At 41.4% G+C, this 26,401-nt stretch overlaps 1 protein-coding gene across 1 annotated transcript; it reads left to right on the top strand.

Moving 5' to 3' along the window:
- The first annotated feature begins 13,667 nt into the window (after positions 1-13,667).
- On the top strand, positions 13,668-18,253 carry ddt (D-dopachrome tautomerase). Its single transcript, XM_041983266.1, has 3 exons — positions 13,668-13,850; positions 15,122-15,297; positions 17,452-18,253. Exons 1-3 carry the CDS (start codon positions 13,743-13,745, stop codon positions 17,522-17,524), a joined length of 357 nt encoding a protein of 118 aa, XP_041839200.1. The 5' UTR covers positions 13,668-13,742; the 3' UTR covers positions 17,525-18,253.
- Positions 18,254-26,401: the final 8,148 nt, after the last annotated feature.

The raw sequence follows: 26,401 nt of genomic DNA, 5'->3' as shown, positions 1-26,401 counted from the left end.
TTTCTTTATATTTTGTAAAGCCACAAAACACTGATCTGAGTCCTTCAAGCTTTAAAAAGTCCCTAACATTTTAAAAAGTTAATACAGTTTGAATTACATAAAAATGTTGCTCCAACAAGCTGTAAAACATATTTTTAACATAGTTTGTAGCCCAACGTTGACGTGCAGTTCAGTGATTTAAACTATGAGGAAAATATCAACAGGGTAACATAATCTGAAACTGATAACAAGAAAATCTAGCAAAAACCTGACAGAACCTGAGAATTGATCCATGTACTGTTGGCTGAAGCCTCATCAGAAAGTTTCTGCTTAGAAAGTCAAAAAGACTAAAAGGAAGTGAAGCTGGGAAGATTATGGAGGCATACCAGTTACACATGTAGTGGATTCTGGTGGGACACCAACAATAGACACACACCTAAAAAACCTTGCTTTGGAATTTTATGGATCGAGACCTGTTCCTGAGGTAGTCTGTCATTAAATTATTGGTTTGAATGTTGGAGTTTTCAAGCAACTTAATAGAAATGGCCCTGAGGAACACTCCTTACCCACAAATCTGCCAGTGGAGCCATTTAAAATCCAGAAGATCATTTTTTGATCCAAATGTGGAAAATATTTCTTTATTATTTATTATTCATATAGATACTTATATCACTTCCTTAATCTCTGTTACAAATTTACATTATATTCATCATGGTCTTAATCCATTTCTGTCCATTTTTATGCATTATCTCATATTCATATCATAGTTATGTATTTTTCTGGGTTCAAGTGATGACCTGAGAGACTCCAACCCTAGACTGGGAACAGTGTGGTTCTCATAGGAGACACTAGGTTGGACAAAGACAGGACATCTGCAAGATAAGACAGATTGTTATGAGAGAGAAGCAGACTGTCTTATCTGGTCATTCAGGCCACCCTGATAACACGAGGTAGAAAACATCTTTCCTTTGTCTTTGCCCTTCAGAGCCTACTGAGATTCCCTGTGGGTCTGTCATGCTGTCTCCTTGTACAAGCTTTATTTTCTCATTTGTTATAAACTTTGCTAAACTTCACTCATCCAGGCTCATGCTGCTGACTCTGGGAGGGCCGTAAAAGCCTTCCTGTGGAAGATAAACTTCACTCATCCAGACGTGTGTTATGAACAGGATTTTCTGAGTTACCAAGGAGGACCCAATGAGTGTGTCACAGCGAAATTCAGCCTCCATGTTTAAAAGAGGGATCTCTCGTTTGGTTTTCTGAAGCTACCGCCTGAATTCAACAAACCCAAAACCTAGAGAATAAGGCTGGTGAGTTGAAGTATCTTTTATTCTTTAGATTGTAAGGAAGAGGCTGACGGGCTCGGGGGGCTGCTAAGTCCATGTACAGGACTGTAGAGGCATCCTTTCTGGTAAATGGGTAACCAAGACTCAGAGCATCAGCCTCCTCCTGAGGGAGGATATAGAAAAATAAAAGAAAAAAAGCTACATTTTTTAAAAGAGATGCTATTGACCCAACAGAGCCAAAGCCACTAAGTTTAAAATAGTCTGATTATATTGTTATGAGTACATTATCTAGGTTCAGTCCTTTAATTAAATTTATGGTGTTGTAGATAAGCCTGCTCTACACAAGAGGTGTATACTGAGAAAAAACAGAACAAAAATACACAAGCTGCAAAATAATCTGATCAGCCTGAGGAAATGTTTTACTCTGCTTTATAATGCTCAATATACACACAAGGACACATTTTCTGAGTTAAGGCTGATTGTCTGGAAAGAAAAAGAAAATCAAACTCTTGTATCAAACCTTTGAGAGAAAACTTGCAACTTTTCTCAGACACATCAACACTCTGTAGGATAACTATTTATCATATTTTCCTTTTTTGCCCTCCTCCCTCCTTCCATGTCTCTGTCTGAGACACCCTGTCTTGAACGTCATGACCTGAAACTCATCACAAGCTGCACATTCAACTCGACTCAGCTCCTCTGTCAGGATAATCAGTAGAGACCCACTAACAACGACAAAAAAAAGAATAAAAATCTATCACCGCACTATCATATACTGTCATAGACTTGCTTTGACTGTACCCACCCCTACCTGCCCACTTGATGCTCTATATGATTCATGAGAACTAAAAAGGACATTTAATTTCCAGCAAATTACCACCAGAGAGTTCCTCTGCTCCATGAGCTTCAACGAGACTGAAATCAGATGTTTGATGGCCATGTAAACACCTGCTTTGGATGGTAGAACACCATTTTCCAGAACGCTCCTGACCATGCGTTTCATTCAGAGGACAAGACCAAAGCTCAAGGACACAGAAACAGAGGAAATAGAAACGAAGAAACAGAGAGGTGGGTGCAGAGAGTCTGAGGATGTAAAAGATCCAGTTGTACTGACCAGAGACAGAACATTGTTATGGTGAAAGGCTCATTGGGTATAAGATCAAAAAGGAGGTTTGCCATCCACCTGATCTATGGCAGAGGTGACTTGGAGATGGAAGCAGTCATTTGACCACTTGACACCATGATGGTGAGACCATTGTGATTCCATACCACAAATAGTAAATGACTTGATGCAAAACACTGTTAATACACTGAAAGTTAAACATGCTAAAAGTACAGAGAAGAAAACTTCAGACCTGGGCCCATTTCAGAAAGCTGGTTCAACAAACTGAGTTAAAAGTGCAACTCTGGGTTGACCAACTGAGCTGTCAAACTCAGAGTTTTTGGTTTCAGGACAGGTGATAACTATTAGTTCAATCAACTCTGAGTTAACTTACCCCTGACTACAGCATGTGCATGGGCAGATAAAAAGCCCTCATCAATGGAACACGGATGACGTGATTCACCATGGCAACAGGTGAAAAAGAGTCGCCCCTCCCATTTTGCTCCAGTGGAGTTAGACATATTAATGAATGCATATGCAGAATATGACCATATATTTCAGAAAAGAAGCAATACAGTAGCAACAGCAAAAGAAGGTGAGCTGGCAGAAAATAGCTGATCGAGTCAATGCGTTAGTATTATTATTTTTCATCTAGAGTGTTCCATTTATTAAGTATTTGTATCTCAATCATTTATTCAGGTTTATGTGATGCGTCACCCATGTGTGTGCTTTTTTAACATACAGGTGCAACCCAACAGGCAGCAAATGTACTTGGCAGCAACTGAAGATGAAATATAAAAATGTTGTTCAAACAGGTGAGGTATGATGTCAATGTCGTTTTGCCAATTCTACCCAATTAAACAGCATTCAGTAGCTACAATCAACATGTGATCTAGTTAATTGAAATTTCCTAAATAGAAAAAGGTTTTCTTTTGAGTTTTGTTAAGCTATCTCAATGCTGTTAACCGATATTTAATATTGTCCACTTTGAAACAAACCCACTTGTGTTCATACATAGCTTACTGGATATGTTTGAAATGTTACCTTCATTATAGCCAATAGAAAAAAGGCTAAGGGCCGAAAAACAGGTGGGGGTCCACCACCACCCCCATTCACAGAGGATGAGGAGATGGCCCTCAGTCAGCACAGAGGGAATGTGTGGAGGAAGCTCATCTGAACCAACCAGCCCCAGGACACAAGGGCTTGTAGTTCTTCAAATGAATGATATATGTACATTCATCCTTTTTTCCAGTGTTAATTCAGTGATGCACACCCATCCATGTTAGACGCAAAGTGGCTGATCTTCTTGTAGCAGTACAGTTGTTTGTGACTGATGGTAGTTTCTTTTTTATTCTAAGTTATCCTTCAGATGGAATCTATTTTAAGGTAACTCAGAGTTGTATATTTGGCGAATTGTAATGTGTTGTTAAAACTAGATTCTATTTAGGCTGGGCACTTTCCTAGGTGAGGTTATAATTGTTAACTGGTTTATTCTTCATTTTCTACCAGGTGTAATCTGTCTGGTGGAGCCCTTTGCCATAATAGGCCTCCATACAGTTATAAGTACTCTTCATACTCCACAGATTTTCAATAATGGGTCGGAGTAGAACATGCATTTGTTTAATTTGCATTACAAGAGGATGAAGACACCTTGTCAGCTGCCACAGAGAGGCAGGGTTCAGAGGCGCCTATAAGCAAGGTAAGACAAATTTATTTGTATAGCACAATTCATGTACAAGACAATTCAAAGTGCTTTACATAAAACATTACAGCAGAGTGTAGAAATCAATACAAGTGAATTTAAAGAAAAAAAAAACTACAACAAAGATTAAAAGTAATTAAATTAATTAAATAAAAACAAAAAGAAGCTAAAATCAGACATTGCTGTCCTTACATTGTGACAATGTTGTGGAGAATGACACATGCCACAATAATGTCACATGCCCTATCTGGGGCAACTCTAAGCCTACGAAGGCACTGGAAGTGGCCCTTAAGCATCCCAATAGTCATCTCTCGAGTCCTGCAGTGAGCCAAGTAGTAACTATGCTGCAGGCTGAGCTCAGGGTCAGGGTAAGGGGTCAGCAAGGCTGGCAGGAGTATCCTCTGTCATCCAGCAGGTAACCATCAAACTCTCCTACAATACAGGATACAATATTACACTTTGTTTAGTTGTGATAGTTCAAACAAAATATTGATTTTAATGTACATAACTCACCACGGGCAAATCTAGTGCTCAGTGTACACTCACGAAAGACTCGAGAGTCGTGCACTGACCCAGGCCACTTTGCGTCCACATTACTGATGATGTGGGCTGCATCACATATGATCTTCGAAGTACTTAACAGTAATCAGCTGCAGTAGCTGTAATGTGAAGTATCTGGGATTCTAAAGGCTACTATTTTCCTGCGCATTAATGCTGTGGAAAGACTTCTTATTCACATAATCTCCTTCATCTACTGAAGAGGCTGTGATAGGAATTTGAGTCCCATCTATGCAGCCAATCACACCCAGAAACCCTAAAATATATGAAATGAAGTGATGTGTTCAACACTTAAAAATAAGTTCATAATCGTTCGAGAAATACCTGCAATTCTTCTTTGATGTATCTTGTCTAGATAGATAGATAGATAGATAGAATACAGTTGCATCATTGTATTTACATTTCCACCAATATGTAGTTTACATATTGACAGGTGGACTGCTGGACATCAAATGACCAGCAGATGTCAGTACTATTAAATGGGCCTTAAGTAATGACACTTTCGGCGATGCAATTGCCTAGAAAGACTCAACACAATCACGGGGCTTCATTACACCATCACTACTCACACAGCGGGCAGGGTCCTTGCCCTGCCTCTGCATGTCAGTCGTCTCATAACGCTTAGTCCCTGCTGCCCATGGTCCTCGGTGTGTGTGTGTGTGTGTCTTCTGCCTTCAGCTTGGACCTGTTTTGCTCTGCTTCCTTGCCTTTATATACCAGTGTGTCTCCTATCTGAAGCAGGTGTGCTGATTGCATTAAGGTGTCTAGTCAGGTGGTTGATGACAGCACAAGGGGTGGCCAATTTACATGCACAAAAAACCCCAAAGCAACTAAAACAATTAAACATAAAAAAGTCTAGCAGCACACAATTAAAAGTAAATACCACACCTCTCGTGCCGGATCACACAATGGGTGTATGCTGTGACACTAGTATAGACGTGATCTGGCGATTTTTATAGCAGAGCTTTATTGGTTTTGTGAGAGTAATCAGCTGTTTCACATCCTCAAACCCAACTCAACCCAACCAGTCAATCATTTACGTTAACTATTATTGTTGGATCTTGCTCTGGCAGTGATGCTACCAGCTGACACCCCCTTTCAGGTCCTCTGGGCACCCCTACAACCCAGGATCCGGGCCCCTGTTGGGGTTCAGAGGGTGGCCATGACTGTTCCGTGGGTTGTTCCCTGTATCTGTCTCTGGGAAACTTCCCCCTAGCAGACGATAGTAGCAATCCTCTAATAGCAATCGCACACTTCAGGAGGCTGTTGAAAGTGTGGAGCAAAGTTTCCTCCTCTTCCTCTTCCTAAATTTCCTTGTCCTCTTCAGGTCTGTGGCAGACCATAAACTGGTTGTGAGAAAGGGGTCAGTGGAAGCAATGATGAGGACTGAGGCAGTTGAAACTGGACTTTATCCAGCTGCGGCTGTGGTGATGATTGATTTGGTGAGGGTAGGCTCTGCATGACCATAGCTTGTTTCTTCTCCTTCTTTTTAGGCTCTGGGATTTCATTCCTTCCCTAATGGTTCAATAAAAATGTTGTCAGGGTGGACATTATGTCTCTCTCAGGGCTTTCCACACTCAGCCACTATTTGTGGCAAAAAGCTCTGGATCGTTGACAGATGTCCCCACATAACGACCAAGTCCCTTTTTGCAGAATCTCCTCCATGACAGGGACTCCCAAGATGTTAGCCAAAAGTTGTTTAATATCTCCTGTAACCAGCTGTGTTAGAAATTCATGAATGAGTCCCATCGTGAAGAGTTGGTACTTTCAGAAAGTTGTCTGACAGGTTGGTATTTTGCCAGGGCTTATACTCCAAATTCTGTCCTTGGACAACTACTGGACACATCTTGCTGACTGATTTTCCTCTTCTTGGGCGAAAAGAATACTTTACTCTCTGTTTTCTGGAAATATTTTCCGCAGCTTTTTCTTCTGTATCTGCAGCCCCTCCAACTGGTCTTCAAATGCCTGTCAATCCTCTTGGCTGGTTGGTTCTTCCAAATATAAAAGGCTTCGACCTATGCTCTTTTCAAGTTCTATCAGAGCTTATCAGCTGTCTTCTTTGGCCCCAGTACTGGTGCTTGTGGGGCAAAAGCCTTCGGATGGAGAAGAGCTTTCACTCTTCAAATCTTCATTACTGTAACTGTCAGAGCTGTCAGAGCTGTCATCTCTCAGATCTTTTTTCTTTCGTGTTTCGCCTCGTTTTCTTTCTGCTCTTGCTAGTATCTGTCTTCTGATGGGGTCATATCCATTCCTGGTCTTGTCCAGGTCGCTCTGATGCTTGTCTCCTGGTTTCATCTTTTTTATCCTCATTCCTTCTTTAGCTTCCAGGTATTTTGTTTTCTTTATACTCTTGACACTCGGATACATGTGTATGGTTGTCTCTGCTTGTCCCGTCTCTATTATTTGCTCGCTCTCATCTGTGATACGATAGCTGGTATAGCCTATAACTGGGTACCGACCCCTGAATCTTAGATCTATCAGACTGGATTTGTGTCAGACACCGTTTTTATAATTGTAATGCAATGGGTTCAGCGCAGTTGTATGGCTGTCTAACAAAGAGCCTGATGATGAAAAGGAAATACTACAACACAGGTACTAAAATAAATGTGTGAAAAGTGTGAAAACATAACATTACCCAATTGCACAGTTCTGAATGGTGCACATTTTTAGGTGAAGGTTTATGGTACTGAAGCATTTCATTTAGAAAACTGTGTTCCAGGATAGAAGTATTTGAATACAATACTTATACAGGAAATTTTCCTTAACAGTTAGCAGAAAAACATACTGTCTACACATGAAATATGATGTTTCTTTTCTTTCTTTGACAGCCTATCCCTACTGAGGCTGAAGCTTCCATTGCAGCCAGCTTATGTTTCAGTCCTGTGGCTCTTTGCTGCATCTCTTCTTCTCCTTGTCTCTGGTCAATTTCTTGTCAAACTACTTTAAAAAAAATAAAGCCCACTAGTGATTTTTTTTTTTTTAACTTATTTCTTATGCACCCTGCAGGTCTACTTGAGGATCAAAACAGCAGTTAATGAAGAAACCCTTCAGAAACACCCAGTTCTCAAAAGAAAACATTGGACAGTAGACAAGTGGAGTAATCTGGACACGTACTGACACTGAACACACCATAAATGTCTCCAGGTAGTCTAAACATAAAAAGGTCTGAATGAAACTGTCTCAAGTTCTAGAAAAACCTGTTTGGATTGTATAAAGTTAATCTGAACAATGATGAGTAAACTACCCAGAGAGTTGTATAATGTGTTGTTTCAAAGATATGACCTTTAGAAACTTTCATTGGACTGTCTGCTCTTCCTGATGCATCCTTCTCCATGTTTCCCCCTCTTTTCACCAAGTGTGCAAGGAAATGAATACAGGAAAGAAAGAAAGAAAGAAAGAAAGAAAGAAAGAAAGAAAGAAAGAAAGAAAGAAAGAAAGAAAGAAAGAAAGAAAGAAAAAAATCAAAGACAAAAAAGAGATCATCAAAAATCTACATTAAATATAATCCTATTTGTATTCCAGTAAGCATGTCCATTTGTCGTCACCTATACAGGATAGTCCATGTTAATCCAAAAACTTTTACCCACATACAATCTATTTGTATAAATACGTCTTTCGCCCTCATCTGTCTCACATTCTTAAAATGTCAAATAAATACATTCATACCAAAGAGGGTTAGTTTAGCTGTTTCCATCTAAATAAATACATAAATAAAAAAGAGAAGAATATGACAAAGTACTTCACAAATAAATTATATGAAGGAGTCATAATCTGCTTGGACAGGGGTTGTAAATTCAATCCATTTCTCCCAAATCCAGTCAAATTTAACCTTTTGGATTCACAACAAATAGGTCAACTTTTCCATTTTGAATATTTCCAAAATTATTCTGTGCCAATCATTTATTGTAGGTGGTGATGGATTGAACCACTTCCTAGTAATTTATTTATTTTTTTGGGTGGTTCCCACCGTCGCTATCTTGGCAGCATCCCGCATGTCATCGTTCCCAAAATATCCAAAAATGGGCAAAGAGGAGGAGCTGAGAGGGCGACTGTGAAGGTGTGGGTGGATGACTGACACCCATCAAATTCTGAGCTGCCTGTGCTAAGAGCTAACCAAGCTAACACGCAACCACTGGAGACTGATCTTGGGAAGGAGGCCGCAACAAAAGGAAACTGATCTCCGGAGGGTGGCCCAGAGGACATGACAGCAGGAGCTGGATCCCTGGAGGACAGCTGGGAGGAACGCTGGGAGGACGACCTGGAGGTGGCGATGGTGAGTTCAGTAGGATCCGCCCAAAGACAGGCCCTAGCGTTAAAGGCGGAGGAGGAGTGTCACCCATGCACGCAGGTACCAGAGTCAGAGGAGTGTCCCAACCTGGGACCCTCTCGGATGCAGGAACCAGAGGCAGAGGAGAAGTGGCCTCCTCGGAGACAAGAACCACAGGAGACAGAGGAGGAGCAACCTCCTTGGAGATGTGGACCACAGGAGATGGAGAAGGAGTGACCTCCTTGGATGCAGGAACCACAGGCGGAGGAGGAGCAACCTTCTTGGAGACGTCAACCACAGGAGATGGAGAAAGAGCATCCCTTTCTGGGACACCCTCGGAAACAGGAACCAAAGGCAGAAGAAGAGCGACACTCCCTGAAGTGCTGGACGGGATCTGGGTGCCGGCGTGGAGCTGGCAGCGACACTGGAGCCGTGGACTGTGAAGCTGGTGGCTCCACAGTTGTGGAGCTGGAGACGTTGGTGCGAGGCAAAGGTTTTTGGAGCCTTGTCTCCTTCTAGCCACCGCAACAGTGTTGTCTGCATCACCATTCTAATCCCCCAGAATGGCAAATCCATTGGAGTACTGCCTGGCCTAGGATTCAGCTCCAGAAGCATTCCCACCAGTTCGCTAGTGCTAATGCTCTCATGAGGCATGTAGCCTGCTGGGTCCATGTCTGGGCAGCTCATTCTGTCATGAGTTGAGGTGGAGATGAGGACCCAAATGCAGCCTGATGAGGCAGAAGGCAGACCGGTGCAGGAATAAAGGTTTTAAGCCACATAAGGAACCAAATGACTTACAAAGCCAAAACTGCGCAATGGAATTAAGACAGTAATATGACATGAAGACATACAATGAACTGGCAGAGGAAAACTGAAGCCAAGGGGTATAAATACACTGAGGAACTAATAGGGAACATATGAAGTGAATTTGCTCATGAAACCAGGTGTACAAACGAACAGGAAGCAGAAAGCAAAACATGATACCGAAGAGGAAAACTCAACAAAATACAAAAGAAAACCAGACAAGACAATAAACACAGGACTGTAAAAAAGTAAAAAAACACAAAGATCATGACAGAATGGCTTTTAACAGCTTCACAGGCACATGTTGGGCTTCGGACCCAAAACAAGCCGTAGCTATATTAACCCTGTCACTAGCTCAGCCTAGAAAATCTAAAACTGTCAAAATCACAAGTAATAAACAAGTGTATTTGCTCAGTATCAACAACCTTATTTAAGTAGACTTTTTTGAGACAGGCAGATGTCCTCCATCACATGGTACTTTTTCTCTGGTCCGGGGCCACTATTTCAAAAGGGACTATAAATTTGGACAGACCTCAGATGCCTGAAACCTCTGGAGTTCTGTGTTAGAATAACCTGGCAAGGTTGGATTGATGTCCTGCACAGTCTTACTGGCAATTTTCTCATCTGCCTCTGATGTATACAGCAGCCTAATGCTACAAGCCTCAACTCCAGCTGTAACTAAATCTGAGCCTAGATTTGTACCTGCCTTGAGCATGTTGCATATGGCTACACAGTCATCATATTCTGGCTCATCAACTGTTGGTTGCCTGGAGAGAGTGTCGGCAGAAGTCACAACGTCCAGGACGATACTTAATGTCAAAGTCCAACACGGACAGCTGAGTGACCTCTGCTGAATGGCTCCTAAGTTAGCAGTGGACAGGTGACAAAGTGGGTTGTTACCTGTTATAATAACCTCTAAACTTTCTTTGTGACCACCCAATTCAATGCAAAAAGCTCAAGCTTCATGCTGCTATGGTTTTGATCTTTTTTTTTTGTCCCCTCTGAGCCTCCTACTGGCATAAGCCCCCCTGTGCCTGTCAAAGAACAGCACCTAATCCTAAACTGCAAGCATCTGTCTCCAGAGTGAAGGGGAAGCCGAAATCAGCATAGCCAAGAGTGGGGGCATTAGTCAACTTTTCTTTGAGGAGCTCAAAAGCTTGTAGATCCTGTGTTGTCCAGGCTGAAGCAAAAAGCTGCTTACCTGACTGGTTTCTTAATATAGACATTCACTACATCATGAAGTGGCCCTGCAATTTGAGAGAAACCCTCAATAAATCTTCTGTAGTAACTACAAAATCCTAAAATCTCACCAGGATCTGTGCTTATGCCCTAGGCTGAGACTCCATGACTGAGAAACCTGAGTTTGGGCAGGAGGAAATGGCAGGACAGTCTGCAGCTCACTTCCCATCCCTCTCACCATGTTAAAGGGTCATCCTCTATGTCTTCAATGCAGGATGCGAGATGTTACCAATGTAATGGTTTAGGCCACACTCAGCATTTTTGTCCAGCTCACATACAAGCCGTCACCTTTCAGTTCAGTTCGACTCTTTCATCCCTCTGATGCAGCTCTCTGGCTTTTAAAAGTAATAAAATGTGTTTTCAATTAAAATGTATTTTCACGCTTTGCCACGTGTCTGAAAGAAGTGAAAACTTTCCTGAGCAGCAAAGGGCTCACACTTCCTGAGCTGGAACAGCCAGAGAGGCTGGAAAAGCTACACTTCATGGTAGAAATGACAGCACACCTGAATATGCTGATCACAGCTCTTCAGGGGAAAGGACGCACAGCCCTGCACATGTTGGAGGAGGTTTTGGCATTTGAGTGCAAGTTGACCGTGCTTGTCAGAGATTTACATAAAGATACACTGTCTCACTTCCCCAGTTTGAGAGAATTCAAAGAAGCTCACATGATAAATTCTGAGTATTTACATTCTGCAATCACGGCAAATGTCATTTGGGAAACGATTCTGTTCAGAAAGGGGGGAGAAAAAAAACTACATTATCCTTCCTGTCACTCCCCTAAGCCTCGATCCATCCTAAATAAAATTGCATTGGCAGGAGTGAGTCAAACTAATCTCGAGATGGAACTGGCCGACATAGCAGACAAAGACATATGGGTGTCCAAGTTTAAATGTTTGACAGCAGACCTTGAAGATGTTGCCGTCAGAGGGCCGTTCTCGCTCAGAATCACAAATGGCGTGATATTAAAAATGTTCCCAAAGCAGACAAACGTGTGTTTGAAACTTTGAGACGTTCATGTGAACATGAAAAAGTATGTACTTGGAGTCCTGTCCATCTTTGGATTCACATATGTAGCAGGTGTTCTCCAACATGAATGTTTTTAAAAGCAAACATTGCGCACACCTCACAGATGAGAATTTCCAGTCCTGAGTGAAGATGAAGGTGATACAGCCCTGATGTGCAGACGCTGTACGCTGAGGTTCAGGAGGAGAAATCACATTAACCAAGTATGATAAATACTTTAATTACCTATTATTTTGCATATATTCATATATTTTCATTGTTCAGTGAAGTACTGTAGAGACAGGAGAGAGGAAAGGCTACACTGTTTTAGTGAATGGTCAGCAGGGGGACGCTTTACTTGACTCAGCATGTTTTCAGAACCTAGTAAATGCCACTCTCATTTCAGAGGAAAAGCTGAGCTGGCGGGGAATCAAAATAAATTGCATTCATGGGAATAAGCATAATTACCTAATTACCACTGCTGAGGTTTATTTAAGTCTTGCCAGGTGTAACAAAGCAGCAGTTCGGTACATGGATTCTGCAATGTAAATAATTGTACAGCACTGTAGGTTCATTTACACTTTAATTCACATTTTTGCATTTTAAAAATACATAGTTGCACACAAATATTTCATTATTTATTTGTATTTATTGAACAATGAAATAATGATATATCTGATTCTTTCTTCAGGATACCTGTGAAAGAGAGGCATTAGTAATCTTTTGATGATGAAAGACAGTAAATATTGTGTGTGTATATGTAAAGTGCGTGAGGTAATTGTGAGATGGTCTGTTAGCTCACCTGACTGATGTCCTCTCCAGGGTGTTCGGGCAAATGCTTCCCAGGGGCCTGAACACTCTTTAAAGTTCCAGGAGAAGCCATGAGATCGGTGAGTAGTGCTGATATTATTTGTACTTGGGTTTTAGGTGTTGGAGAATGGTTTTGGTTTACTTTGTGTGTGTTATATAATCCTTTGAGTAGGTAGAATATGGGTCATTTTTAGACCTTGTATAGTGAAATTTTAGAAAGTTTGTTTTATGACCTGGGAAGGACCTCTGTTAGCAGGAAGTGGTTTCAGTCCAGTCAGCAGCAGGGGAGACTGTGCTCATTTGCTCATTTCAGGCAGCTGCAGGTGGAGGCTGAACTGCTCCAGAATAGGATGGTGTGAGTTCCCTGGTCCAATTTATATTTAATAAATAAAATAATTTTGCATTGGATTCCGCTGTCATTGCTTCATTGTTTCCAGCCGCTCACACTGACCATCTTGTCACACCAGGAATGTTGTTGAGAGCAAAAGCAGATCATCCAAGTAGATCAACACAATCTGAAAGACCAAATCACGCATTGTGACCTGCATGAGATGTTGATGTTGCAGGGGCATTGCATAACCTGAAAGGCAATCTAACGCACTCATACAGGCCAGATGGTGTGGTAAATGCTGTTTTGTCTCTGTCCTTCTCTTGTACTGCCACCTGGTGGTAGCCTTTCAATAATTTTTACATTTCCTAGATCATTTTAACACAACTTTTATTTTGATGTCACATCTTTGTCACTTGCCTTCAAAAAGATTTTTTTTAATTTGGCATTTGACATTCTGTGTTAGCCATATAATTTTTTTAGATTCAGATTAATTGTAAATTATAGACCTCTTTATGATCAAGTCAGCACTTTTTTTTATCAGCTGGTTTCTGTGAGTGTACCCAGCATGCATTGCTCCAGGATCAACGTGTACTACGTCTTTCCGGTTTCAGGTCCGCCTCCACATTGGAACCCAAAAAAGTCGGATCGATCTGTCGGGAGTGAAGATGCCTTTCATTGATCTGCAGAGTAACCTTCCCGCCTCCAACTTCTCTGACGATTTCTTAAAGAAGTTGTGCGCGTGCAGTGCGGCTGCTCTGGATAAACCGCAGGAGGTTAGTAAATGAGAAAGTCTGCCTAAGGTATCTCGCGTGCGCTTAAATGAAACATGCTAGTTTTTCTTCCAAACATAAAAACTACAAGAGTCTTGGTTCAGATCAGCTGACCGGTCCACGGTACCAGTGACCTTCACGCGCCGGTGGTTGCTGGTTTATCTCCAACCACGTCTGTGTGTCATTAATCCTTACATTCATGATGTTTGGTTGTTTATGTAGTCTGTAGGAGTTGATTAGTAATAAATAATAATAGATATGTCTCACTTTAACTTAGCTTCCATAAAATAACCGAACCCGTCTGACTTGTTAAGTCCAGTCTGAGTTTTAAACAAACACAAATGAAGAGGAAACACACACTTGGATGGATCAGAAAGGTTTCTGTGAAGCAGGAGGATGAACCGTTGATCTGTTCATGTCTGAAACAAGGCCAGCTCTGATGTTTCATCTAAAAATATCTAGGTTCAGATTTTTAACAAGGATACTGAGATGAAAAAGATAATAAATGATTTGTTTTCTAACAGAAAAGTTGGTATCAGTACAGGTGCAACTAAAATGTGATGTGTTGTAATCCTTATCTCAGAAACATGGTGTCTGACCTTAAACAGAAATACAGGCTGTTAATAATTACATGTGGAGGACTCGACCTGTTCCAACTCCACAAACATCATCCTAGAAAATGGAAGTCTCCGTCCTCAACCTGGGGAAATAGACTTGTATTTAAATGATCTGTAGGTCACATCAGCACTGAGTCCACTTTGAAATCCCTTTTACTATTACAGTTCAATATGAAACACAAAGACAACTTGTTCTCTAGTTCCAGTTTACAGATGCCCGTGTGTCTGACTGACAGAAAAACATATTTGTTGCTTTTATTTCTAGAGTTTACAAACAAAGTAAAATAAAGAGGCCAACGGGAATATTATTGGTCTATTAAAAATTATTTACAACCTCAGTTCTTTAAAAGTTTGGTCTCTGTAAAATACAAATATAAAACCAGAACATAATAATTTCCCAGTAGAAGATAACCAACATGTCAGATGATGAAACTGAGACATTTCACCATTTAATATATAATAATAAAAATATAAATATAAGCAGATAGTGACTCTGACGGCAGCAACACGTCTGGAAAAAGTAGTTCCGGGTGACATTTAGCATCGTGTAGCATGCTAACAACTGTCTGCTGGAGTTGTAGGAGACAAGTGTTGTTCCATCTGGTCTGATGCAGGGGGTTATTTTCTTATGGAGATTCGTGTATGTTTTCCTTTCAGAGGGTAAACGTGGTGGTACACCCTGGACTGCCTATGATGATAGCTGGTTCTTGCTCTCCGTGTGTGGTGCTGTCAGTGTCGGCGATCTCGGTGACAGACACCGCTGATAAGAACAAGGAGCACAGTGCCAAGATCTTTGAGCTTCTGACCAAGGAACTTGGTCTGACTGACGACAGGTGAGCTCTTCCTTCAGAGATATGCTCGCTTCTCAGTAACAATATTTGACAGAAACCTTTACAGTTTTATCTCCTGAGAGGATCAAATTCAGATTATTTAAAATAAAAAAAACTGACTTTTCAACAACTAGCAATTCTCCTCCTGAAATGGTTGTCTATGAGTCAACATATAATACGCCAAATGTCCACATATGTAACCAAATATTCTCAGGCCCCAGCTTTATTTATCTGTGCTGATTTGGGAATGATGAAATGAAAACTACTTTAATGACCATTAATCTTGATCACCCCAAAATCTAATCACTTGTTCCTTATTCCACTTGTGTGATATCTTGAAAATGTCATCAAAATCTCTTTAACTTTTTGAGTTACGTTGCTAACAGACAAACCAACGCTGCCAAATACGTGACCCCTGCCTTGACGGAGGTATTAATTATTTTATATTATATTGATCTTTGCTGTAATAATTTATTTTTAAACTGAGAATGAGGCTAGCATGAATTCCCGCTACTTTTGCATTATTAGTTCAAGTTCCAGTTTATTTATTAAGCCCAGCTGCACAATGAAAAGGAAAACAATTAAAACAATTATATAAACAAAACAGAATCAAAAGTAAAAGGTAAAATATTTGTCCAGTTTCAACTTTGCTTAAACACCAATATGAAGAATTTATGTAAAGAACGAAAACCAGAAAGTGTGGAACCGGCTCTGATGTAAAAAGGAAAACTGGTCCACTGAAAAAGCTCCGTCACCCTGGCTCTTAGCCTGCAAGATGGCTCTGGAAAATGGAGCCTCCTGGATCCGAGTGTGGAAGATGGAGCCTCCTGGACCCTTCAATGTCTGAAGCAATATGTTTCAGATCTTCAGTCTGTGGTGGAAAGTTCAGTCTGCACCATCTACTGGGGCAACAGAACCAGAGACTTAAAGTGGAAATGAAACCATCAACCAAATTAACATTATTTACTAGATCGAGTCCTATACTTATCAATATAACAAACGAGACAATTATAAACATATAAAAGAAAAATATAGCACAGTTTTATTAGGGCGCTGCCATCCTGTAGTACTATAAACTGTGACGCCACGGGGTTGGTTGGTGTCGCAGTCCCTGATTAGAGTCCCCTTGTGGACTGTAATCACGATGGAGGCTGGTAAACGAGGGAGGAGAGAAAACAAAGAGGGGCACTACTGTATTGCCCCTGGGTGTAAAAACGAGTTTTACAGAGTTCATTCTGAGGCCAAACCGTCTGTTTTCACAAACTTTGCTGAAACGGAGAACTGTCCTGCTGCGCTGGTTGGCAGCACTGAAGAGAAAAACCCTCCAGACTCCAGGGTCTGCAGTTGTTTTTTTCGGGAGGAAGAATAGATGGAGCAGAAGTCTTGTTTGAGTCTGGCAAGCTAGTGGTCCGCCGGACCAGCCAACTAAAGTCTAAGCTGCTCCGCCCATAACCTCAAACAATTCCACATCATTTGTCATTTCATCCCTTAGCCAGAGGCCATCAAAGCTGGTAAACCTTCACAGAAACAGACTATTTCTTAGTGTGAATATTTTCCACGACAATCAGGTTATCCTAAATTTTGTGATCTCTCTCACCACCAACCTGCAGGTTGTATTCTTGTAATGCATTTAGCATCCGGGAATCATTAACTTGGACAAACTGCTTCAAATGCGTCTCCCTGTGTAGGGAAGAAAACCGAACAAACCGAACACGAACCAACTTAATGCACAATCACCTACTTTTACAAAAAAAAAAAAAAAAATCCTTTTCAGCACAGACAATGATCGGTTGTCATTAACTAACATTTGAAGATAAACCGCAGCATGTGAAAAACTATACAGAAAATCACCATAAATAATAAAAAATGAAATATTGTGGATTGAGAAGTGAAAATAAGTACGTATATAAATAAACACAATAAGAACACCATATAAACAAGTCAGTGTGAAACCGACAACACAAATTACCTTTTTTTACTCCTCCAAGAACTGTGAGGAGAAAAAGCCTTTAAATGAAAAGTTTAAACTTAAACTGTACACCAAATATTATGATTGAAAATAAATAATTGACAACAGCTTTGGTTAAAATACTACTGCAATGTTTTGTGTTCATATTCAGCTGAATGCGCTAACTGAAAGGTGATTATCGTTGGCAGGATTGTTATCCAGTTCCATGCGCTGCAACCTCACCAAGTTGGGAAGAACAGAACAGTCATGAGCTTCTTATGAAGAACACATCATCCACCAATCCATCAGCATTGATTACTAAATAAAATAAATACTGTATTTGTAAGTCCACTAAATAAACCAGAAAATGAAATAACTTGACACTTTTTGTTTTTTAATGTTTTTTTATTGTTTAGAAAAACAAAAACTGTAAAATACAACATTCCTCTTCTGTTTTCTTTTTCTGCAGAGATAATTAACGTATGTGATTTGCAGTTAATTCCTTCGTCAACAGGTGGCGGTGTTCTCATGAGTTTACAGAAATCCACCGTGACCATCCGAAGAAGACATGGAAGTCACAGTGGAGAATCCTCATGTAACCCAGCGTTGGTCCTTGGTATTTTTAAAGTATCTGAAGGCTTATTCCTTGACCTTCAGACAGATTTTGTACACATGACATTTATTCCTCATTTCTTATCTATGTATTAATTGATCAAACACCACGTGATCAAATAAAAATGACCAGATCTGAATCCAAACAGTAAATTCTGAGGTTAAAATGATTGACATTTTGAAATGTTTGCTAGTTAGATTATGCAGAATATTCCAGCGTAATATCGTCTCGGCTGGTTTCACTGGACTTTCAGTGCAGAAAATGATATTCCTGCTTTTGGTTAATTTCCTGGATAACTCAGTGACCATGTTTAAATCTCGTCTAAAAGATATTCAAAAAGTATTGTTTGACTAAGCCAGGCTTCAAATTAACAATAAAAGATTAAAATGTTCTCTAGATGCCCGTTTGTTCCCTTCCCTCTGAGAATAAGAAAACACATAAACTGGTCTATAAGGAAGTAAAAACCAGATCAGTGAACTCAATAATGCAACCCACATGTCAGTAATCTGTCAGGAACCTCCCAGAACGATTTTTTTCTCATGACAGGTTACTTTCAAAGTATACAGTTATGAATAAAAAAATTAATATTTGTTTTAATTTTATTTTCAGTGTCATAAATATTAGTGCAATAAAATGAAATAAATCGCAGTAATTAATTTTACAGCTTCTCACTTTACATCAACAGTAAGGCCAAGCAGCTTAACCAGAGAAGAGACTGCCAACGAAATAACTATATTTAAGTGTAGAATTATGCTTCCCTGCATTTTGGGGCAGAGGGAAATGAGTGAGGTTCTGGTCAAAGATAATCCTTCATAGCGCCAACTCAAGTTCTGTACCACAGCAATACAACACAGCTGGATCTGATCTAGCTAGAAAATAATTTTTAGGTCTTTTCTCTTCTTCTCCATTTGAGCCCACTTGGTGGCGGTAAAGCTTCTCAATAAAGTCACCAAAGAAGCGGAGAAAGACTCCAACATGGAGGAGTTTCTGCTGTACATTACAGGGTTAAGGTGTAACCAGGGACCAAAATCACCAGAAACTCCATCAATAAAGAATTTTCTCATTTTTAAGTTCTTATTTAATTTAATTTAATTTAGTTTAGTTTCACAAATGGTAAGCTACAAAAAAAAACCCACAGAAGATACAAATTTAAACCAAAAGGGAATTGACTGAAGCTATAAGCTTATAACCCTAGCCTTCTTACCAATGTACAAATTTCCACACACACACACACACACATATATATATGTAAAAAATTAATCACTTTAATATTTTTTATGCAATAAACGCATGCACGGCATAACAGGTCCAATACATCCGTCATTTCTCCGTTATGACGGTGGGACGTGGAGGTATCTAGAGGCAAATGGAAAAGATGAGCCTAAGGATGGATTTGATAATAAACAGAACATTAATGGAGTAACATGGGCGTCGCCCCTGTGGAGGATGATGGTGTTTTAACATCCACACTTTTTGCATTGAGAAGGTTACACACCAGCACTTATTTTAATTGTTTTTCATTTTCCCCTCAGATAGTATCTGGTAGTACCTGGTAGTATCTGCCAGTACCCAATAGTACCTGGTAGTACCTGACTGGAGAGCCAAAGGACTCAGAGTAACATCTGTCTCCTCCCTAGCAGCACCTGTTCTCCTTCTCTTCCCCTCTTTAGTTTGCTTCATCCTAACCTCATCGCCTCTCTTATGTGTTGTGATTCTCAGACTTTTAAGGAGGTGTTTGGTCTTCACACATCAACCTGCACATCGTTGCTTTGTGGAGCTGAAATTTCTCCACTTATCACTGCGTGTTGCAGAAAATGAATCACACTGCTGCAACACAACACTGCGCCTTGTTTTGCATATGCCTGTGGCAGCCAGAAGAAGAGGTAGTTCCTACCTATCCTAAAAGTTTAGTTATATAAATGGTGGAATAGGAGAATTAGATCTTTCAGTATTCAGCATATCAGTACTAATTAGTCCTCTCAGATAGCTACTTAGATCAAAGCGTAGGCCCGTTCTTACACACCCCCACATTTATTCATTCATTCATGTTTTTTTTTTTGACCAGCTCACCGGCCCAAGAGTTGTGTGGCCCACCGGGAATCCTGACACACATGCACTTTACACTCATTTAAATGAAAACACTGTGGCCTGACTGACTCTGTAGATGCTGTGTGTAATGAAGGTGGGGCCAGCAGAGGGGGATGTTGTGTTCTGATTTGTTGAGCACCTCTTTGGTTATGAGAGTGCCATGCAAGTTGTGCATGTGAAAATGATCTAAGCTCCAGGGTGTGGGTGGGTGTGTGTAACTTCCAGTGTCTGATGTGTTGAAAAGAACTGCTGTAACATGTGAGTGTAACAAAGTAATAACATCTCTGCCAACATTTCTTTGGATTGATTATGATTAATTGTGTTTTCTTTTATAAGTACTTCTGTGAATGTCCAAAGTCCACTGCCGTATTTTCTCAAGCTTTTTATTATTACTCTTATTGTTTTTCCATCCCAGTGCAGTGTTGAAGTTGTCATTGGGAATAAACCACTGCAAAAGAATCCCAGTAATAGTGTCCTTTAAATTAACACATTTCCTGGGCTACACAACTTTGGTACCAGGAGTGGGGTGCAGCAACATAGATTTATTTATTTTACTTTTAGCAACACAATGGCAAAGACTGCAGGGGATCTTCCATTGGTGTTTGGGTCTGAGAGGCCAGCCTGTGGCCAGGCTCTCCAGAGTTTACTACTGCAGAAGACTCAACCAAACCTGCTCAGGAGAACGTCATTAAGCAAGATCCACCAGTGTTTAAGGTAAACCTCTATCATGTAGTACTCTTGTAAGTTCTCTTCTGAATATCTACTGCAAAATTGGACTGGAATAAAAGTTTTATTTCATTATGTCTAGTGATTCAGTTGATTAGAGTGTTTCAGATAATGTGTCAAATCAGGGCACCCCTGAGGCATCAGGGACAAGAAGGGATGAAATACAAGGTCAGATACAAGAGCTCACTAGATTTAGAGATGAGCATACCAGGTTAAATGATGAAAATGATTATATCCCTCGAGAGCATCAGGTTCAACATTTTATTGGGGTGTGTTCAGGATGGGAGGTCTGTGGGGGAGTTCATTGAAGAGGTTGATAGAATCCTAAAGAATCCAGGGAACAGACTCCTGATGAACTCTTGTGATTTCATATTCTCCTTGTTATGTGGCCCTTCTCTGGAGGAGGGGAGATTATGCATGAGGGGACAGTCAGTGCGCCGACTGATCCTGCCTAAGGTGTGCAGCAGCAGACACAGACAGCATCTTATGCTACATCAAAAACTGCATAGATAATGTCACAGTGGACAAGTCCCTCCAGGTGTACCCCTGGATGACCAGACGGTCCAGCAGCTGCTTAAAGACAGGAACACCGCCTTCAGGTCTGGTGACAATGCTCTGTACAGTGCAGCTAGAGCCAACCTGAAGCGAGGCATCAGAGAGGTCAAGATGGACTACAGGAAGCTGATCGAGGAATATCTGGAAAGTAACAACAGCAAGCAGGTGTGGCGGGGGGGTCCAGCACCTCACGAACTACAAGGCAAACATCAGAGCTGTTGAAGGAGGCGCCTCACTGGCAGACAAGCTGAATAACTTCTTTGCCCAATTTAAGGCAGACTCTCCGGAGGCAACGACACCGCACCCTGTGGCCCAGAGCAGCTTAACCTCACATTAAAGGTCCCATATTGTGCAAAATTCACTTTTTAAAGGTCATTTGAGTCCCTGTAACCAAAAAACAAGTAACCAAACTGAGAAAATTCTGTCTCCTCTTCACTTGCTTGCTCCACTTTATAGCAATATAGCTTGAATGGGTGAGTCTGAAATCTCTCCCCGTGTGACGTCTAGAGGGGAAATGACCACTCCCCTTGGTCGTGCACACTGCTATTGACCCGCCCCCGGCTGACTGAGCCCACTCTTTAAAAAAAATCCTCGAGCGGGCGCCATTGTTTTTCCTGCAAACGCTAAAGAGCACACAGTAAAGCCCCGCAGTTATTCTACTGATGGCTACATCAGCAGCTCAAAAGTGTTCTTTTTCCTTCTGTCTTCTAAGCCCCTGAAGACACAATGGGTGGATTTTATTTTTACGGGAAACAACAAAGTTTCCCAAAGTTTTTTCACGTGTACGGACTGCATTTCAAAGAGGACTGCTTCCTTTGGTTACCAAAGCCAACTTCGCCAAACACCTGAAGTTGAAGGCTGGATCAGCACCGACTGGGACACAACTCCAAAGGTAGGAGCTAGAAGTGATTTCATTTTGTGTGGCTTTACTGTGCAGGCCTGCTTGCCCCAATAGTCTGTAAGCATGTTAGCACTGCAGCTAACCCATTGCTGCTAACGTTTGCGTCCTTGGATCATATGCAAGAGTGATTTGTATCCATCAGATCTGTGAGTGCAGCCTCATTTGAAGCCAGCATTAGACATTTATTTATCATTTAGATGGTGATGTGCAGCGTGGGGTCACATGGTAGGTGACGGGATGAAGAAGGAGTTGTCAGTCAGTCACAGGTGGTTTTGCCAGAGAGGAGGGCTGGGTAGCAGTAAGTTTTATTTACTTTATAGCTTTATATGAACTAAAAAAGATGCAAACCAGAAGTGTAATGGTTTGAAGTACACTGCTAAGCAGAGATCTTCCTCTTTCATTGCTCTCCATGTGTCTTGCACTTATATGTTTTCTTTTTGTTTTGAGAAGAATCATCCACAAGAGCTGTTTTCGGTGTATCCTGTCTGCACGCGGGCATGTGATGTGAGCATGGACGTAATTTTAGGGGGGGCACAGGGGACATGTCCCCTGCACTTTTTCAAAAGGCAGTTTTGGTCCCCTGCACTTTTTAACTGTCCAAAAACAATGTTTCCCCATAGCGAACAGAAACAAGTCCAGCACTAGAACTAGGATAACGGCCTGTTTCTCTTAGTTTAGACCGCCCACAAGCTCCTCCATTGGCTCTGCCATTTCTTCTGTGATTGGCTGTCCCCGTTGTCACTCCACCTTGCAAGCACTACGGTCTGGAGTCCTATGCTACTGGAAGTTGTGCGTTAGTTCTGCCTGGGTCACGTCAGCTGGAAGGATTGTAATATCAGAAGTTTAATTTACATTAACATTTGAATCTGTGTCCATGTGCGTTTGTACAATGCTCACAATAGTCTTGTAAAGTGTATTCTTTTATTGAAAGTACTGATAAATAAAATTTATTATTATTATTATTGTTATTATTATTATTATTTAAAAAATGGAACAATACAATATATACAAATGTGATTTTTATACATCCAAACTAATAAGTGTGAAGTTTTTCCTCTATAACTGTATCATCAAAATTGATAGTTGTTGCACCCCAAATTGTCCCGCTGTTCATGTCATGCACTAATACATTTTTGTCAGGTGATGGATAGTAGAGATGCAGAAGTAGATGCAGGAGGAAACGCTGGAGGAAGGGAGAGTAGGAGAAGCTGGAGGAGATAGAGGAGAAGAGGCTGGAGGCTCAGAGGTGAGGTTGAAAGAATAAACATGAAGCATTGTGACAAATATTAGAGTGATGATAATCTATATCAGGACTTTCAAAGTTCAAACACCAGACATCCTGGGAGGCATGCTGCCTGAAGTCAGAGGGCTTTTTGACCAGGTGGAGGTCCTTGTTGACCAGGTGGAGATCCTTGTTGACAAGGTGGAGATCCTTGTTGACCAGGTGGAGATCCTTGTTGACCAGGTGGAGGTCCTTGTGAGGCTGTTGTTGATCGTTCCAACATCTTCGGCTGAAGCTGAGAGGAGTTTCAGCTCGCGGAGGTGGTTAAAGACCTGGCTTTGCAACTGCATGAGGTAGAAAGAAAGAAAAGAAAGAGTTGATGCCTTGGACAGGAAAAAAACTCTGCCAGGATTCATCTCTGCCAATAATCACAGACAACGTGTTTGAAAACTTTGGTTGAGTTCATTATGTTGACCCTTCTGTGGTCTTGCTGTTCACTTTTCATTTACAAAAACAGTTTCAATGGTTGTGTTACACTTATTTAAAATAAAATGTAATACTTGATTACTGAATTATGTACATTTTATTCAATTTCTCCCCACCTGTGATGCCAGTTTGACCTGCCCACCATTGGGTGGTTCTATGTAAATGATGATATTCTATAAATAAGTAAAATTGGTGGTACTGAGTTGGTGTGAAGTTGACTAACAAGGTGAAACACAGAATTGGGCGATATGTCAGGCCTGCAACCTCCTCTCTGTAGGCCGTCTTGTTCTGTACTCGTACAACACCACCCTGCATCAGACAACTGGAGAGTCCCCTTTCCTGTTGATGTTCGGTCAGGAGCCTAGGCTGGACTCTGGATTTCCTGTGAGGCCAAGTTCAGGACCCAAAAGGAGGAGGGCCAGTTTACCAAAACTAGGCAGGTCCATCGTTCTCCTTTGAAGCCAGTGGTTGGAGTTGATTTGCCAGGTGGTGCTGCTAGATCTATGTCACCCCCTCCTCAGCGGCCTCAAGTAGAGGACGAATCCTCATTTGATGGCGAATTGTTGGTTTAGATCCCGGCAGACTGTTTTCCCACTCCCCCATGAGCAGCTGCAGTGATTCAGCCCACCTCTCAGCCGTTGCCGCCCCAGCCAACCCCAGGTCCATCTTCAGGGCCAGCCTCATCAGTTGATGGTGCCTTTGCGGCAAGCAGTATTCCCCCTCCCTGTGGGGTTGAGGAACCTGTTATACGGCGCACCGCTAGGTCGACGGCTGGCCACCATTCTAATGTGCACCATCTCCCAAGGTTGTCGGGGAGACCTGTACACAGGGTGGCAAGTCCCCTGGTCCAGTGTCTAGTTCAGTTACTGTTTTATTTAGACCCTGGTGTTAAAATTGTAAATTCATCATTAGGATGATAATTCAACTTGTGGGGGTGGATTGTAGCAGGACACACGTGTTATTGATTGCCATATGTGTTGGTCTGCCAATTACTGGAGGAGACGACCATATAAAAGGCAAGCAGGGCGTGCAGGCCGCCTCTTGCTTGCTGATGGCTGGGGTTATGTCATTTCCTGGTATCCAGAACTTGCCTTCCTGGATAATGCAGGTAGGCTAGCAGCTGTTGCTACAAATTGTTTTTGTTGTCCCTCTAGTGCTGCTCACTCTGGTTATTGTTTCAAAGACTCATGTGGGTATTGCTGCAGGCTGTGCACTCCTCATTGAGCTCACAGGTCTTTCAGGCTGATGCTGCATAACCTGCCGGGGATTTCTTTGCTGGTGTGACAACATGGTGCCTGACGCCCGGGGTGGTGTTGTCCGAACTTTGTACGACCAGCTCGCCACACTAATAAGTTAATGTAAGTTAGCCCGCCACACACAACAGGTGTGTCCCGATTCAGGGTCTGCACACTTCAGAGTGTGCAGACTACGTATGCTACAGAGTGTCCTCAGAGTGCATGTCTTGTGCGTAATGAATCCTGGGAGAAAAGAGGCCGAAGGATGCATCACCAGCAGCCTTGGTTTCGGGCCAAACGAAGTGCAGATTTGAAGGGTGGATTTGGAGGATCCTTCAAATTCTGTGAATTGGGACAGTACTTCACGCATTGCAATGATGTATGTGGCCGACGAATCGGCACTTCTAGTGTGCAGATCCTGAATTGGGACACACCTAATATCAACAAGTGGCCACTATCACTACAAGCTACGAAGGAAGTAAGTTAGCCAGCATTAGTTTGCAGTCGATTTAACGTTATTGTTGGAACATTACAGCCACAGGTTTAATGTTAAACTATAAACAACACCAGACTTTTTGTTAACTTCCCACAATGTCTTTGTGGTGAACTGCAACGTGTCCCTTCAGGTTTGTTGTTTTTTCCAGCTATATTTCCAGACCACATTTCTTCCCTTTGAATAAAATCAAACGTAAGGTTTTTTTTTCTCCACTGCAATGTAGCGAAGATGGGTCCATATATCACATCTTCTCTCTCTTGGGCTGCGTGCAAAGCATGGCCATTAATGTTTTAACCTTTCGCTGTGAATCCACCTCCTGTCTGTCCCATGTGTTTCTGCACCTGGCCGCTGCAAGTTTGAAAGGGTGTGTGTGTAAGTGGCTGAAGAGCCAATGAGGGGACAGGATTTTACTAAATCAGATCATATAATTATATAATTTTTGTCCCGTCTTTGTTCGTGAACTAAGCTGTCCATATATATTAGCCCAGTTTTTATTTAGCAAAATACATTTTCGTCTCATATTTGTCCACGAAAATGCATTCTAATTTCGTGCCAGTTATTGTTTATTAAAGGGTATTTAGTCTCGTCTAGTCTAGTTTTTGTCCGGTGAAAAATGAGCGTTGGTGAACATATTTTCGTTTAGTTTTCGTAAACGAAATTAACACTAGCGCCTTGTCTGACAATCTATAATATCACACAATCTACATCGCTCCTGCATTACGTACCTGCATCTGATTCTCACACTCATTTCTAAAATGATTTCTTCAGTGTTGTACTGTAAAACTTCAGGTTACTACAGGAAAGTGTGAAGAAAAGCCAGACAAACACGTAAAGGAA

Source organism: Melanotaenia boesemani, chromosome 4 (genome assembly GCF_017639745.1).
Source record: "Melanotaenia boesemani isolate fMelBoe1 chromosome 4, fMelBoe1.pri, whole genome shotgun sequence".
Taxonomy (NCBI): domain Eukaryota; kingdom Metazoa; phylum Chordata; class Actinopteri; order Atheriniformes; family Melanotaeniidae; genus Melanotaenia; species Melanotaenia boesemani.
The sequence above is the reverse complement of the archived record's forward strand: the minus strand, read 5'-3'. Positions and strand labels throughout refer to the sequence as shown.

Bases quoted from the DNA above. Each gene is read 5' to 3' on its own strand.
- ddt (XM_041983266.1), top strand. From the start codon at position 13,743: ATGCCTTTCATTGATCTGCAGAGTAACCTTCCCGCCTCCAACTTCTCT. The intron at 13,851-15,121 runs GTTAGTAAATGA...TTTTCCTTTCAG, and splicing joins CTCTGGATAAACCGCAGGAG to AGGGTAAACGTGGTGGTACA. The intron at 15,298-17,451 runs GTGAGCTCTTCC...TATCGTTGGCAG, and splicing joins CTTGGTCTGACTGACGACAG to GATTGTTATCCAGTTCCATG.